Source organism: Pagrus major, chromosome 6, assembly GCF_040436345.1.
Source record: "Pagrus major chromosome 6, Pma_NU_1.0".
In the NCBI taxonomy this organism is placed as follows: Eukaryota; Metazoa; Chordata; class Actinopteri; order Spariformes; family Sparidae; genus Pagrus; species Pagrus major.
Window position 1 is genome coordinate 6792713 of NC_133220.1, and position 16148 is coordinate 6808860.

The window sequence follows — 16148 nt, forward strand, 5'->3', positions numbered from 1 at the left end:
CTTGTGCGTCACTGTAGGTGAGTGAGATGTTTTTCAGAGGTTCAAAGCTTATTGATCAAATGTAAAACATGCAGCAGTCTTTATATATTATTTTTCTACTCTTTCACAACCTTATTCAAGACGTGTTTTTTTGTGAGTTTGAATCAGTTATACATCTGGCCCCTGGTTAGTTCCTCCTACTGTTTTTTAATTAAGATTTTAGCACAGAACTGTGACTACGACCCCTGAATGAAGTTAAGTGACTCTGAAAAGAACAATTAAGATCCAGCAAAGTGCCGTGTAATCCAGTTATTTTTTCTTTACATATGCATTTAAAAATGTGCCGTCTCGGTCCAAATCTAGTTTTAACATCTTGGAAACGTGCAGAGAAAACCAGCCATCTTTAATTTACCAATCAAGTATAAAAACTATCATCAAGTGCAAAATTTGTCAGTTGATAATTTCAGGACAGCAAAAAATCAACAGATTTTTATTTTCCAAATCAGGTCATTTCTTTTAGCCATTTTATGTACAGCTCCAGCTTTAGGCAAGATATCAGCATCTACCACTTTTTACCATTAAGCCTCCCTGATTCACCGCAGATCTTTAAAAATCTGACTTAATCAATAGCTTCCATGTCATGTGACCCAGTGACTCCAAACCAGTGCTGAATTGTATGGGACAAATGAGACACACCTGTTTTTATTCAATTCTACTGCTTCTTCTATTTTATATTATATTTTCAGATTACACTGAGTGATGTGAGAGTGTGAGGACGCCTTCACAAGTAACCGGCTTGGTTCGGTTACAACAGAACTTCCCAGTTAGTACAGAGAAAGTCAGATCAGTCTCAATAAATGAATGTATTTTCAGGATTTATACATAAATGACATAAAAAACATTTCAATACACACAAAAAACATCATTGTATAAAAATATAAAACAAATCCATATAAAAAGGTTTAAAAATGTGTTTTTGATGCAAGCAAAACATTTTCTTGTTTTAAATAAATGTAGTAGAAATATGTAAATATACTGTGTATTTAAAGTATTTACAATTTTCATCAAAAACATCATTTGAATTGTTACATTTATATACAGACTGTTGAACCTGCATTTACACACTGATTCAGTCACTCATTTGTAAACTTCACTGCTTTTTTGTGGGATTTTCTGAGACTCCCCTGACGTGAATCATTTCATAAATGTATTTTTATTTTCCCTGATGAGCAGGTGAAAAGCTGTTAAAACTGCTGTGCTTTTATCCTACTCTGTTTACTTTGTTGTTTCATTGGATCGATTAAAAAGTGTTTCAGTGATCCCACAGTAAAAAGCTCCAAATCATGTACAAGCTGCTTCCTTTTCGTCTCTTCCTGTTAGTCAGTATTCATAACATGTGATTTGCAGTACAACAATAGTAATAATGCTTATGATCAGTCACCTCTTGAGCTCTTTCTGACACCAAACAACATGAATATACAAACTAGAAGCATTAAAGTGCTGCATGAACTTCTGTCAGTCACAAGAATTTGATTTCCCCACGTGGGACCTGATGATGCAGGATGACAATCACCACAATCCTTTACTCCTCTTGGTCCGTTTGTAAAAAGTCAGTGTGAACAGGAGCCGGACCAGAACTGAAATGCATCACTCTTATCATCCCCAATGAGCCAGACTCCAAGTGTGAAAACACCCTTAAACAGCTGTTATAGAGATTCATTATCACATGTTTCTTGATTTTTCTTCAGCTTAAGTTCAGCACTCTGGAAAGATTTGGATCCACCTTACGGAGAGCAGCGATCAGGACCGAGCTGGCTACAGTTCCCTTTTTTCGTACTGTGTCGATCAACTCTCGTGCTTTATCCTGTATGACCGGTTTTGCTTTAACTGACTGCATTTCTTCATCATTTATAAAGTCCAGATCAAGAAGTTTATCCAGAAGCTGGTTCAGAACAGGTCCAGACACTCGTCTCACAAACTCTGGTCGAACTAAATGCAGCCTCTGCTCTGCTGGGACCCCGTCCTCTGCTGGGGCATTTCTTCCTTCAGTTCTCCTTCTCCTTCTTCTTCTTCTATCTAGAAGATACACAGGGGAAAAATATTTTAATAACCAACATCAATTTGAAAGAAAAGTCTTAGAAAAGCACAAAATATTAAGGTTCTACTGAAACTAGAACTTCACTCAATAGAGCGCATACCTCCACCAAAGCCAACAGCCCCCTTTAATTCATTTAAGGCTTAAATTTTAAGCCTAATCCAATACCAAATGTAACATATTTAAATCCACTAGATCCAGTTCTTTATATGTGTCTGCGTCAGATTGTCCTCACTCTTAGATTCCAGCCACCTAAATACACCAGATTTTTTTCATCAAGATTCATTATTCCCAGTGAAATTAAGAAAATTTACATTTAGGGCATTTAGCGGACACTTTTGTCCAAAGCAACTTACAATAAGTACATTTGTCACAAGAAAGAAACCACAACATTTCACCGTTGATAAAGTAAGAATGAAAAAAAAAAAAAAAAAGAGGAGGGAGGGAGTCATGCTATGCTAAATGTTGAAAAACTCTCCATCAATGGTGAAGACAGTGAGGAAAACATTCCTGCATCCGTCCATCTATCTGGATCGGCACCAAATGTTAATGAGGTCTATTCTGGACTGTTCACTGCATCCTTTCAGATTTGAATGCATCAGAGACAACACACACCCTTCAACATCACCGCTTCAAATCTATTCTATTCCTTTCTGTTGTTCCATCAGGTGGATGAAGTCTTACCAGTGAGATCAACGTCATGCTCCCAGACCACCATCTGTCTTTGATCTTTGACTGTTAAAGTCACTTCTTCGGTGTTTGTAGGCAGGCGGACCTCAAACGTTGGGTCGTAATTTGATCCAAACTCCAGGTCGAAATCTGCACTCTGAAAACCAAAGTGTCAGAATCTTTATAGTGTCCAATAATGAATCGTGTCAGCATGCTGCAGCACTAACACAGACTTTTGTTTCAAATACTCACCTTAGGCTGTATTTTAATGGCCTGAGGACAGTGAAGACTGTAACTTTGATCTTCAACGAGTTTACATTTTGAAGGAACCTGGATGTTCTCTGTATATCGCTGCTGTGTGCTCACCTGAAGAGACATCAGAACATTTAAACAGTTTCTCCTCAGTAGAGCCTGACATTAACAGGCCAATTATATCTCATCACAGATAAATCAGTATCAGTGTATTTGTAGGTCGCCAAGTACCATCATATACTGCATCAGTAGAGTGGGGCTGCAACTAGGGCTGGGAATCGTTCAAAACACTCTCGATAGTGGTACCTTGACTTTGATACTGGTTTCTGAACAATCCTTTCTTCAGTACCAATACATTCATTTAAAAATATAAACATCAGGGTCCACTCACTTCAGATATTCAAGACACGAGAGCAGCTAGGAGCTGCTTGCTCTGCATTTACAAGTGAATGTGGCAAATTATTTTAATGATCCGTTATCAAAACAAAATGAATAACACGACAGTTTGTTCTGCATAAAATTCCCTCTTTGTGTTTCCCTCCATCACATACATTGAAAGAACATTATGTAGGGATCTCTTAACATCCAGTATGAATAGAAGAAATCACTACAGCAAGAACACGCTGCTCAGTGTTCATATGAACATATTACTGTTGTTGTAAGACATATTGTAAAGTTGTCCTTTAGGAGACACGTTTGGACTGACAGCTGTAACATGAAGCTTTACCTCGTCCAGATGGATGTTCCTCGGCACGAGAAACACGTTGAGTTTTTGTCTCTGTGTTTTTGGGTTTGGTTGTCCGAGGAACAGCAGGACTTTGCCGCTAACTGGTCTCGTGTTGTTGCTGTTCAAAAACCTTTTAATAAAATCCTTTACAATGCCAATGGGAGAGAAGTGAGAGACTGTGACAACCACATGAGTGTCTGTAACCTCCAGCGGCTCCAGGACGTTCATTCCATCATCAGTGATGTGGACGACAGACAGCAGACCTTCAGGCAGCGGAGCTGTGAAAACACAGAGCTGTTTTGCTCATTACAACTATAGTCCTAATTGTATTGAGTTTTCCAGAACATTGAGCTGATTCTTTGTACAACTGTTGTCCAGGTTGAGCAATTTATTGAACACATATTCAGTGATGGAGGATGGGAAGTCGGTGACTGACTGTGTCCTTGCTCCTACAAGGGGAAGATAAATTGTTGCGCCTTTGGGGAAAATTTTTTTTATTTTAAGATTTAATGCCTGGTTAGCCATTGCTGTAACCTATCCAGCATCCCAAATGTGGTTGTATTTTTCACTTGGTTGTCGTGTTTTTATAGCCTGTATGAACAACAAAAAATTATCAAAGATGGGCTATTGGTGGGCCATCTTCAGAAGACTACAGTTTCACCATGGCCAGAATCAGTAACATCTGTAGTTGCATAATATCATTGGCAAGTATGAGCACAGTCTGAAATATCAGATTTCCTAATGAAATCCCTCACATCATGACTTGACCCTGTGACCTTGTCAATCGGGGTTAGGGAAAAGTGGTTTAGTGAAGACTGTTGAAATCGATGGGGAATATTACTTGATTATTGACTGTTAATTAAATCATTAATCAATGAAATGTATGTTATTATTATTCATTAATAATCACCAGAGCACCACCCTGGAATCAGAGAACAATAATCAAATGGGGTAAATCCGAGCACCGACTGTCTCAACCAGCTGTTATTAAAATATTAGATGGGCAAAATAACTGCTCAGTTACAATCAGCAGTGCGAATGCTGTAGTTAGGCTTCTGGTTTTACCTACAGGCCTCTCTATTGTCTGCAATATGTGGATGAGGTCCCAACAAGATATAGTGACTATTCCTTGGCACCGTAAGAAAGAAGAAACTCTCCATTCATATAGCACAATAAAGTCCTTACCATCCATAACTTCACAGTGAGGCAGGTGGAGCTGACGGACAGCAGCATCCTCTGAACACTTGATATCGAACAGCAGCCCTGCAGCCATCTTGCCAACTGATTTGAGGAGATACTCATCCCATTGGACCGTCCTGTACAGCAGCTCCGCCCCCTGAACCATAACAAACACCAGTCCAGTCGATTCACACTGGAACACACCTGGACCAGGACAAATGAACCTGTAGGACACGGAGGAGCTGTTAACAACAAGCCAGTCTGTCGTCAAAAGATCTGTTAAGACGCGCAGATGCTTGGCTTTTTTATTCATCATATACGTTGTGTTTTACATGTTTAAATCTTCCTTTCTGCATAATCTGCAACCTTTCTGCTCACACTGAAAACTATCCCATCGTCCAACAGATAGCAATTTTAAAATAAGCCAAATTCTGACATGAATTAAGCCTTATGCATATAGCATCTGCCCTGCTTTATGACAACACAAACACATCCAGCTTTTGTCCTGTTAAGCAGCCAAGGTGTGGACTGAAGACACATGACTTGGACTCAAGACGGACTCGAATCACTTTCGACTCTACTTGACAAAATCAAAGGAAAATTGCAACTAGATTTGGACTTTTCCAGTAATACTCGTGACTTCACTTGGACTTGAGCCTTTTGACTTGAAAATTATTTATTTACTTATTACCTTCCCCTATCGCAAAGATAAAAAAAATATGTATTTTTTAAAAAGTGTGCCATCAATCAGCTATTTTCCTTAAGTTACTGAATTACTTAATGTTGACACCATGGGTCCCAAATTAACACCCAACACATTGCAGATATGGGTAGATTTTCCGTTTGGTCATTACTTTCTTGTTCTTTTACTACAGCGTTTTTATAATTGGATACTAAAATCATAACAATATCCAATTCATTTTTCATAGGCAGATTTTAAAAATTATCTACATACACTATAAGTAATGGACCACCTACACATTACACCTACAGTAGCTTTTATGACATCCCATTCTAAATCCGTAGGTATTAATATGTTGCTGGTCCCCCCCTTTACAGCTCTAACAGCTTCCACTCTTCTGGGAAGGCTTTCTACAAGATTTTGGACTGTGTCTGTGGGAATTTTTGCCCATTCATCCAGAAGAGCATTTGTGAGCTCAGACACTGAGTTGGACGATAGGGCCTGGCTTGCAATCTCTGTTCTAGTTCACCACAAAGGTGTTCGATGGGGTTGAGGTCAAGGCTCTGCGCGGGCCAGTCAAGTTCTTTCACACCAAACTTATCCAACCATGCCTTTATGGACCTTGCTTTGAGCATTGGGACACAGTCATGCTGGAACAGAAAAGGGCCTTCCCCAAACTGTTCCAACAAAATTGGAAGCATAGAGTAGTCAAAAATGTCTTGGTAAGCTGTAGCATTAAGATTTCCCTTCACTTGAACTAAGGGGATTAGGCCAACCCCAGAAAAACAACCCCATAGCATTATCCCTCCTCCACCAAACTTTACAGTTGGCACAAAGCAGTCAGGCTGGTAAAGTTCTCCTGGTATTAGCCAAACCCAGACTTGTCCATCAGACCACTGATGGAATATCTAGGAGGGAAGACATTTCATAAACTGACTTGTTGCAATGGTGGCAACCTATTACAGTACCAAGCTTGAATTCAGTGAGCTCTTTAGAATGACCCATTCTTTCACAAATGTTTGTAAAAGCATAATACATGGCTAGTTGCTTCATTGCAATGGGACTGAATGAAACACCTGAATTCAATGATTGAGAGGTGTGGTCCAATACTTTTGTCCATATCGTGTGTATGAACAGTGTTCAACATAGCCCCTGCCAAGCCCAGATCTGAAAGGTGTGTATGTGTGAGGGAGGGTGTTTCTGAAGCTGTTTCACCATTCAACAGTTCTGGTGAAGTACACTAGCATCTTTTGCAAGAAATGAGCCAAAAGTGCTGAAAAGAGTTGCAGAGGTTTAAGTGTTCTGCATTTCATTTTTTGGTTACCTGTATGACGTCTTCTGTGAATCAGTCAACAGTTCTGGTGTGAAAACTCGCTTGTCCTAAAATTGAAAAAGGCACAAATATAATGAATTAGACCATATTGGAAAAAATGCATTGAAATTGGAGCAGAGACTGCCACTTAACTCATCTTGCTTTTATTCCTCACTTCATTATCCCTTGTCAAAATGACTAAATTGTTGTTTTTAGTGAGATTTGTACCCGGTTATCGTTGGTGGCGTATCGCAGCACGAAGCTTTTAACCTTCAGGACAAAGACACTGTTGTAGAACTGGATGAGGTCACCACGTTCCTCCTCCGCTGTTTGGTTGGAGTTTGCGTCTCCTGAGACCTGATTGGTTTTCTCTGCAGCTGATGAAACAGAAGGATCGATAGTTTAAGAAATCTATCAGATGAAAATGCCAAATATTATTAATTGAATCCTGTTGGGTTTTCATAATGATTAGTCGGTTAATCAAGTTATTTTGTTTATTAATTAATGGTTTGAGTCACTTTGAGGGCAAAAAATCCAAAACAGAGATAATTTGCTGCTTTTGTTGGTCTAAAATTATAGTACATTTTATATTTTGAGGCTTTGGTGGGGAAGTCAGACAAGACAAAACATCTGCTCACATTGCTTTTCTTGTCTTTAGTTTTGTAGAACAAATAATTGATACCGACAATGAATGAGAACCTCTTCTGTAACAGTCACGAAAAGCTTTTCAATGCCAGAAAGTCTTTTCGAAAGGTCTGTTGGATTTTGAAATTCATACATCCAGAATTCCCAAAATGTTTGTTTGATGAGGTTCTGAGGACCAAAATGTTGTTATAAAAGTGAGTGCAAGAGATCAACAATGCACAAAACTTTCTGGTTCAGTTTTTCAGAGGAAACAAAAAACATCACTTCAGTAAAAATGCTCACAACTTATATAAAAAGATGCTGTAGACAAACTGATTTCAACCTGTGATGGGGAAATTGCTTCATTAGACTTCTTCTTACACAGTGTGTTTATGAAGCATTTCAGTGTGAGATTCTTACATTCGCCTCCCGAAACAGGATCCACCTCCATGTTCTCATCAGCCACCTGCTCTCTAGGAGTGTGACGCAGCAAGACGCTGTGGCACACCTACACACACATACACACAAACAGTGAGCTTCTACAAAAAAACTTGTGCAAGATGTTTTTCAGTTCATGGATTGTTGTTGTATCATAATGGTTTGCAGTGGTCTGTCCGTGTGTTCTTACATGACTGCTGGCCTGTGGTTGGCTGCGGTAACACTTCATGATGTCACGGAAGGTGTGAGTCTCTTTGGTGACCTGTAAGGGAGGATTGAATCACAGGAATTACAACTAGTGTGTTAGCACGCCTCATAACGTCTGAAGAAGTCTGTTTCCACCACTGAACATTTGACTGTTAAAAACCTGGTTTCATTTTTCACAGAGTACATTCAAATTCAAGCATATTCTTGAAACCATTTCAAATGAAGCATTTTCCAAACTCTGAAAACTTTGTATGAACCCTGGTATTAAAAGTTACTAGACCCTAGGATTATGTGAGTAAAATTTCTCTGGCAGGTTTTCAGGATCGCTGCCAGAAACATATTTATCCTGAAACCACAGCAGCTTATGCTGAATTAAATAAGAAGTGTTTGGTTTGTTTCCTCACTTTTGATATGATGTAAACGCTGCACAGCAGCAGCTGGTCGAGATGTCTGCCCTTCATCAGATCAGTACTGTGAACCAGAGTGTGTTCAAAACATGTCCAGATTTTCCCTCGCAGCTCCGACGGGATGTCCAACTTCACACACAAATCCCTCAGACGTACACTGGCCAGATGATACACCTGGAGACACACACAGAGGAGACAAGATGGTCAGAAGACAGAAACATCCATCCGTCAAAGTGTGTTTATATTCTATCAGACAAAGTGAAAACTAATCAGTCCTCATGTGGAAATATTCTGCTATTGAACAAACACACTGAAGACACGGGCAGGATTTGTTGCAGTTATAAAATGTCTCTTTTAGGAACTCTTTCCCTCAATTTATACTAAAGTTAATCACTGAAGTCACATTTAAGATGACCAATTATTTTTTCCAGTTCCTACCTTCCTGAAGAACAGAGCGAGGGATTCAGTGTGCCGCAGCCCACCACTTCCGGTCTGTGGGTCTGAGGTCGTGGGTGCGGCTGTGACGCGGCTTGGGGAGGCGGTGCGGTGCGGTGAAGCCAGCAGGAACTGAGCGTTGATGGTACCAGAGGAGTCGCAAGACTGAACCGGGATCAGTGTGATGGTTCGGTCGTTACTCATACCTGCAGATATTCACAATAAATATAAAAGATCATATCATAGTCATACCATCCATCAAAGACCATCCTACCCTCAGGAAGTGAAACTGTCCACTCAGGGGGCAGGACATAATTCAGATTTGTCTCATTGAAATTAATAAAGAAATGTTTCTGGTCTAAACGGCGTCATGACAGATGTAAAAGTGCTTGTTCAGACCCGAGACCAAGATGTCAAATGTCATTCAGATCAACATAAAGAAGACATTTCTGAAGGGGTCTTTCACTGCAGTTGTGTCTGTTTTATGCATCAGCATCTCCTTTGTATCCTCCGTGTTCAGTTATGTAAACATGTGTAAATGTGCGTGTCGTCTACCTTGCAGTGGGAAACTCAGCACGGTGGCCGGGCTGCCCTGAGCTCCGATCCTCAGGGTGCTGGTCGAGCTGAACGTCAGCCTTTTAGCTGGTGAGGACATCGGGCTCAGGGTCACTCCTGCTGCTGGAGGGTCATCACCAAAGAGATGTTGTTTAGGGCTGCCAGCTGCCAGGGAGCTGTACCGGTCATGGACCGACAACGGAGAGGGAGGAACATCTGGAAGAAAACAGATAATACATTTTATCACAGTTCATTTTTTAACTGCAAATACAAACTATTTACACACAGATGCAGTCAACACCCACCTTTACGTGCACTGCCCAGGCCTGACCTGAACTCCCTGATGCGAGGGTGGATGACGGGGGGGAGGGCAACCAGAGGCAGGTGGGTCTGCCCTACGCTGGTAGAACTAGAACCAGAACCAGAGCCTGTGTCCAGACTGGACGAAAAATTCACCTAGAGAGAGATGAGGAGAGAGAAAGTGAAATAAAGACAAAGACAGGAAGTAGCAAGACAGGCAAAAAAGGATATTTCTCTTATGTTTATACAGTCAAAGTGTGACGGGTTAGGGTGCATCCAAAAGCAAACACCTGTTGTATTGTACTGTAAGTAGTGCAAGATCACAAGTTCCCTTAATTGACTGACTTCCTGCTCAAAGTGTCACTCAAATAAATAATTTTATTAATTTTTGATTTTTTGTGCTGACACATGCCAAATAGAACCTTACGGAGGGCCAACTTTGGCCCACAGGCCCAACTTTAGGCAGCCCTGAGAAAAATAACAAAAGACAGCCAGCAAAGGAAAGGAGCAAGTAACATCCTTCATAATGTTGCCTTTTATGTCTATGATTTAGCCTTGAGGACTTATTTTTCCATTTCAAGACAAAAAATCTACATACGTGGTGTCATAATGACAGCTGTTCTCTGCACAGTGACATCTTCTTTCTCAGCAAAAGTGTTTGTATCTTAAAGCAAAACCAATTGAGGCACACAGCTGCACTAGTATTAAGAAATATATTCTAGAAAGTTGGAACGCCTTGATTTATGGCAGAGAAACTTCTGCTTGAATCAACAAAATAAGATTCCTGCTGACCTCCTCCACTGTGGGCACTTTGTTCCCTGCATCCTGTAAGGCGCTCCACAGGGCGGAGTCTGCGCTCCACGCTTGGCTTTCCAGAATCTGCTCCTCGATCTGGTTTAGATGTTTCACCATGTCTCTGGACAGGCCTTCCTCTGAGCGGATAAACACCTCGATCACCTGCACACACACACACACACACAAATATTACTTAGGAAGCTGACACGAGTTTTGCCTGAATGTGCTTTTTCAGCAATTGATAATTAGATTTATTGGCAACTGCAGTTGAACTTTGTATCCAACAGACTCCTGACTGGCTGTTTAAAGATGTTAAAGCGTGTACGTTTTAGTGTGTGTGACCTTGAAAAAGTCAAATGGGGACAGTTTGAAGATGTTGATGATCCAGGGGAAGGTTCTCTGAGAGCTGTAGGAGAACAACACCACCTCCAGACAACACGCCATCAGGGAACAGTGGAAGATATCCTGCTCCAGTAACGTCTAACAACACACACAGATTCATATTTATCACTCATGTGGCAGCCAACTGATTATCACAAAACACTGAAACACATCTGGAAATGTCTAATGAAACAAGGAAGGAAAGAAAAAGTGTTACTTTATACATATATTAAAAAAAGAAAAATTCTACCGGATGAGAAATTTCTGAGAATTTTGGGCCATTTCAAAGAACTATGTAAAACATTTACTGTATATTAAATCACTCATGTATGAAAGTTTACTGATGTTTAACCACATCTGGTTGATAAGTCTCAAACCTTAGAAAAAGCTAGTAAGTGGATCTTTGAGGGTTTTTTTTCTGAATTTTCCATCAATCTTCTCATCAAACAGAAAGACTACTATTGTATAAGGATATGAAACACACTGAGAATGATGCTTACACTCATGTCTTTGCCGTGCAGCCGTTTGGTCTCCTGACTGATGACGTTCTCCAGGATCTTGTAATAAAGGATCTCAGCCAGTTTCAAACGGTTCTCTGCAAAGTCTGGAAAAGACAAAAGGAAGATCGTTTGTATGTAGTGATTGAGCTGTGTTGACATGTAAAACTACAGCGTGTTATATAAGCACAATATATAGTATTTTGTGTATAGTACAGTGGCATGAGTAAATCCTCTTGTAAGATGATTTAAGAAGGTTGAAGCATTGTTGTTTCAAAGTTGTGTGACTGCAGATTGTTGAACCACCTGCTCGAGATGTTTATTACATGTTGTCTGTTTGAAATTCAGGATAACTCACCAAGAACTATTTCTGCTTTATTTATACTTATATTTGTGTGTGTGTGTGTGTGTGTGTGTGTGTGTGTGTGTGTGTGTGTGTGTGTGTGTGTGGTACCTATATGAGAGCCTGGCATGTCCTCTGAGTCTTTGGTGTAATGTTCTTTGAAGGTTTGTCCCAGTGTCTTCACTCTGGTCAGGATGTTGTCTGAGGGATCTCTGGAGCACGACCTTTAATAAACAGCACAGGACACACTGTTACTATGGACAGTAAATATTCACATTTCACACAGTAACAATAACTGAACACCTCAAAACAATTAAACTAAAGCAATCAAATTGACATCATTTAAAAATAGAGCCTGACCGATATTTGCCCTCAAAGATGTTTGTTTATCGACGTTATGATGATGATGTGTTTGTAGGATTTGTCATGATCCATATGGGGGCATTTTATGTTCTTACTGCTCAAAGTTTTGAAGGAGCTTTGTGGAAGTTGTGTGTTGTGCTGGAAGATCGTTGTTAGTTTATGTCAGCGGACTCCATTTCTAAACTAACATTAGCTACTGTTGCTCTGAGACGAGGCACTCAAACATGCATAAAGTCACATCCTCTTAACTGTCATGGAAAATCTGAACTTAAAACAAATCGTCCATCAGTATTAATTACTGAACATTTCTTAAAGAAACATTCCAAAGAAGACACCAATATGCATAACTTTAGCACCCACATTTGATCTTTATAATAGGACGTTTAATGTATGTTCCAATGAAATGTTACCATAGAATATACAACATAGATTGGTAATACAAACACCCCCCACCCCACCCCCAACTGTTTTCCAATAAATATACACCAATTACAGAAAGAACCCTGAGCACAAAGAGGAACTGACCTGAAGATCTGCATCAGGTGGTCGCTCGGGGACGTCCTTAATCCGGCCACCATGCTCTGCAGCCGGCTGACACTCTGCGTCGCAGAGGAGACGGGCGTGACGAGCAGGTCCTTCTCCTTCAGGTAGACTCGTCCTGTCAGAGGGGTGGAGGGGGCGAGAGAGGCAGACTGCGCACACACAGAAAGAGAGAGAGACAGAGAGAGATGATTTCTACTTCACTTGATTGTACATTTTGATCAGGATTAGTTAATGCTTGGATTGTTTCTTTTCAACTATTAAGAGTTTTTTTGTTTGTGTTTGGGCATGTGAAAAAAATTAGGGCTGTCAATCGCTCAAAATATTTAATTGTGATTAATCGCATGATTGTCCATAGTTAACTCACTATTAATCGCATGTAAAAAGCATGTTGCATCTTGTTTTAAAAAGCAGATGTGAAACAAATTGTCGATAAACTAACCATCTCTGAGAATTGGTTATGGACACTACTATGAGTACTTTTCACTACTTTCTGACATTTTTACAGGCCAAACAATCCATAAAATGAAATGTAAACACTCAGCTGTTTCATAGCTTTTGGTCAGAAGTATGATTTAGAATTTCAATTAAAGTTAGTGCATCTGTTTTTGTTGAAAGTCTGTTATGTAGATCTTCAAGTAGTTTCCTCTCTTGATTTAAGTTCTGATAAGTCTTAAAGGGATATGAAAAAGCACAGTGACAATCTGATAATGTACTCAGATATATGATGATCAAGATACTTGATGGTCGTTACCTTTTTTCTTTTCCAATACTTTTGATTTAACTGACGTTGGATTCTCTGAGAAGAGGAGACACAAAAAGGGCAAATGACATGAATAAAACTGAACCAGTAAAATATAATGGGGCACTTTTTAATCAAGTTATTGTTGAACACAAAGAAAAGATTTGTGTGCATCTTTCAGGGAATCTACCTTCTTCTTTCCTTTGCTTTGTTGGACCCGTATACTATAATTTTGAAGTATAGCTGAGCGCCGGGAGATGGCCTCTCTCTGAGGTCGCAGACGCTGGTACTCACTGTACAAGGTGGCAAAATCATTCTTATACCTCTGACGCTCCTCCGGAGAGGTGATCACTGTGTACTTCCTTGGAGGGAAAGGAGAGAAAATCTTAGTGAGAGAGTTTAAATATGTATACATTTCTCTTTCAAGTATTTGGCTCAAGTGAGAGGAAGAATGATCATTAGAGGGAGACTTAATGAGAGGTACTAAGGCCTAGTCCACATGTACATAGGTGAAAAATAATCACCTTCCAGACGAGTGATTTAACAGCATTTCAGAATAATCTCTGTGGTCAGTTGCTTAGTTACAGAATTCCTATGTTACATTGAAAATTGATGGAAATGAACCTTCACTGTCAACAATCGAATTAAAAAATGCAGTACTGACAATTTCTTTACAAAGACGGCTCATGGAGGAAAAACTGAACTGACTGAACTAAAGTGATAACATTGGCAAAGATCCTTTCTTGATTTTCTTGGGAAGATGGTTTACTTTGTAACAAACTGAATTTGAAGTTGAATTCAGTTTTTCCTCCACGAGTAAACCATCTTCTTAAATAAATCAATAAAGGATCTCTGAAACATCTCAGAGGCTGCTGGAGTTACCTTCATACCAGTCTCGTTTGTCTTGGTGCACACAGGATAAGTGTCTGTAATTCAGTGAGTCCATCTTAAGTCTCTGCACTTGTCCTGCATTATGAATATAAATCATTTAGCAGGACATTTTGTCTTCATCCTAAACACAGCATCTTCCATCTGGTCAGTTTACAGTAAAAAAAAAAAAAAAAAAAGCGTCTTACTCTGTGTCTGAGGGTCCAGTTACAGTACTGGGCTTGACGATCTTTTGAAGAGGATCTTGGGACAAGTCACTATCCAAAGACAGCTGCTCCTCTTCAGAAACATGACTCCTCTTCGTACCTCTGTGGAGAAAGTCCTGTTTGACTGAACTGATTTGTTGATTGGTTTTTAAAAAATAAATAAGATTTAGCAAAAAAAATTAGAGAAAAGTTTCTGTTCTTTTCTGTTTGAAATCCAGCATTCAGTCTGCAATGAATATTATTTTTATTTTTATTTCAGCTCCTCTGCTTTCATTAACACTAATAAACTGCTCTTCCAGTAGAAGTGGTGACAATAACTGTGGTAGACCAGCAGGATTTAAAATGTCATCACTTTGTCATTTTATCATATTGGACATTTTACACATTACATTTTGTCACAATAAGCTCATTAATTCTTGTGTTGTGGCCAAAAATGTTCTTTTGTGAGGACACAGTGACCTTTGACCACCAAAACCTAATCATCCTTGAGTCCAAGTGGACGTTTTGTTTTCAGATATAAGAAAATTCCCTCAAGAAGTTCCTGAGATCAGGAATGGGACTGACAGATGGACGGACAACATGAAACATCACGCCTCGGCCACAGTGGTCGCTGACACTGAGGCATAAGAATCCATTTTGAGAGTTGCTGAGTGATGAGATACTTCACTAACTTTGTGCAACTGTTACTGTAAATTCTTAGTCATCTGTGCCATTTTATACATTCAGCATCAAATGCAATACATTAAGACTTTAAGTCAACATTTCGTCTTCATCCAAGATGCATCATCTTCTATCAGGTTAGTGTGAAAACATTTGCTTACTTTGTTTCTGAGGGTCCAGGTTCATTACTGAACATTGGAGGATGATCTTTAGAGCCGTCAGCCTTCACAGACAGACAGTCAGATTCTCCAGACTCTGATTTCCGTCTGTTGTACTGAACTCTGCAAACACCAGGATGTTTTTATTCATAAACACATGAATTCTTCTTATATTCTCTACTAAGATCTTTTAAGATGTCTAAAAACACAAAGTGGTGCTACTGTCCATAATAAGGTGGTTTAAAAGTTTGTAAAGTCAGTGACAGCTGTCACAGACACTCAGAGGGAGATGTGACAAATTAATTCTCTGTGTCACAACGTTTTGCAGCAAACACTGAATTAGTTGGTATCAGTTCTCTTACTTTGTGTATAGTGGTCTACGTTGAATCCTGGTCATTGGAGCATATTCATTGGACCGGTGACCCTTCACAGATCTGGATTCTGCAGACTTTGACCTCTCTCTGTGTAAACACCAGGACATTTTTATTCGTAAATCATGAATCCTTCTTACATTCTGATTAAAATTAAAGTAATGTAAAATGTAATTTTAGACATATTTTCAACACCAGTCACAGACGTCTAGAGAACTTCTTGTGGGTCAAAATTAAAGTTGTGATCACAGCAGCTAACAGAATTGCAAATGATCACATTCTGTTTTACTTGTGTTTTACACAAAAGCCCAACTTTTTGGGAGTCTGGGTTGTAAGTAACTGC

General features: G+C 39.6%; 1 protein-coding gene across 1 annotated transcript in view; it reads right to left on the reverse strand.

Moving 5' to 3' along the window:
• Positions 1-469: 469 nt before the first annotated feature.
• LOC140998772 (uncharacterized) overlaps positions 470-16148 on the reverse strand; it is a 28716-nt gene continuing 13037 nt past the window's right edge. The window contains exons 3-25 of the mRNA XM_073469148.1: positions 15797-15895; positions 15438-15557; positions 14599-14718; positions 13713-13884; positions 13535-13579; positions 12766-12932; positions 11989-12101; positions 11538-11641; positions 10999-11136; positions 10654-10818; positions 9867-10017; positions 9562-9777; positions 9010-9212; positions 8569-8745; positions 8148-8219; positions 7940-8027; positions 7124-7272; positions 6908-6963; positions 4908-5125; positions 3723-4000; positions 2996-3109; positions 2759-2900; positions 470-2055 (exon numbers count right to left, since the gene is read on the reverse strand). Coding sequence (XP_073325249.1) covers positions 1724-2055; positions 2759-2900; positions 2996-3109; positions 3723-4000; positions 4908-5125; positions 6908-6963; positions 7124-7272; positions 7940-8027; positions 8148-8219; positions 8569-8745; positions 9010-9212; positions 9562-9777; positions 9867-10017; positions 10654-10818; positions 10999-11136; positions 11538-11641; positions 11989-12101; positions 12766-12932; positions 13535-13579; positions 13713-13884; positions 14599-14718; positions 15438-15557; positions 15797-15895 — 3439 coding nt within the window. The 3' untranslated portion in view covers positions 470-1723. The remainder of the gene's footprint in view (positions 2056-2758; positions 2901-2995; positions 3110-3722; positions 4001-4907; positions 5126-6907; positions 6964-7123; positions 7273-7939; positions 8028-8147; positions 8220-8568; positions 8746-9009; positions 9213-9561; positions 9778-9866; positions 10018-10653; positions 10819-10998; positions 11137-11537; positions 11642-11988; positions 12102-12765; positions 12933-13534; positions 13580-13712; positions 13885-14598; positions 14719-15437; positions 15558-15796; positions 15896-16148) is intronic.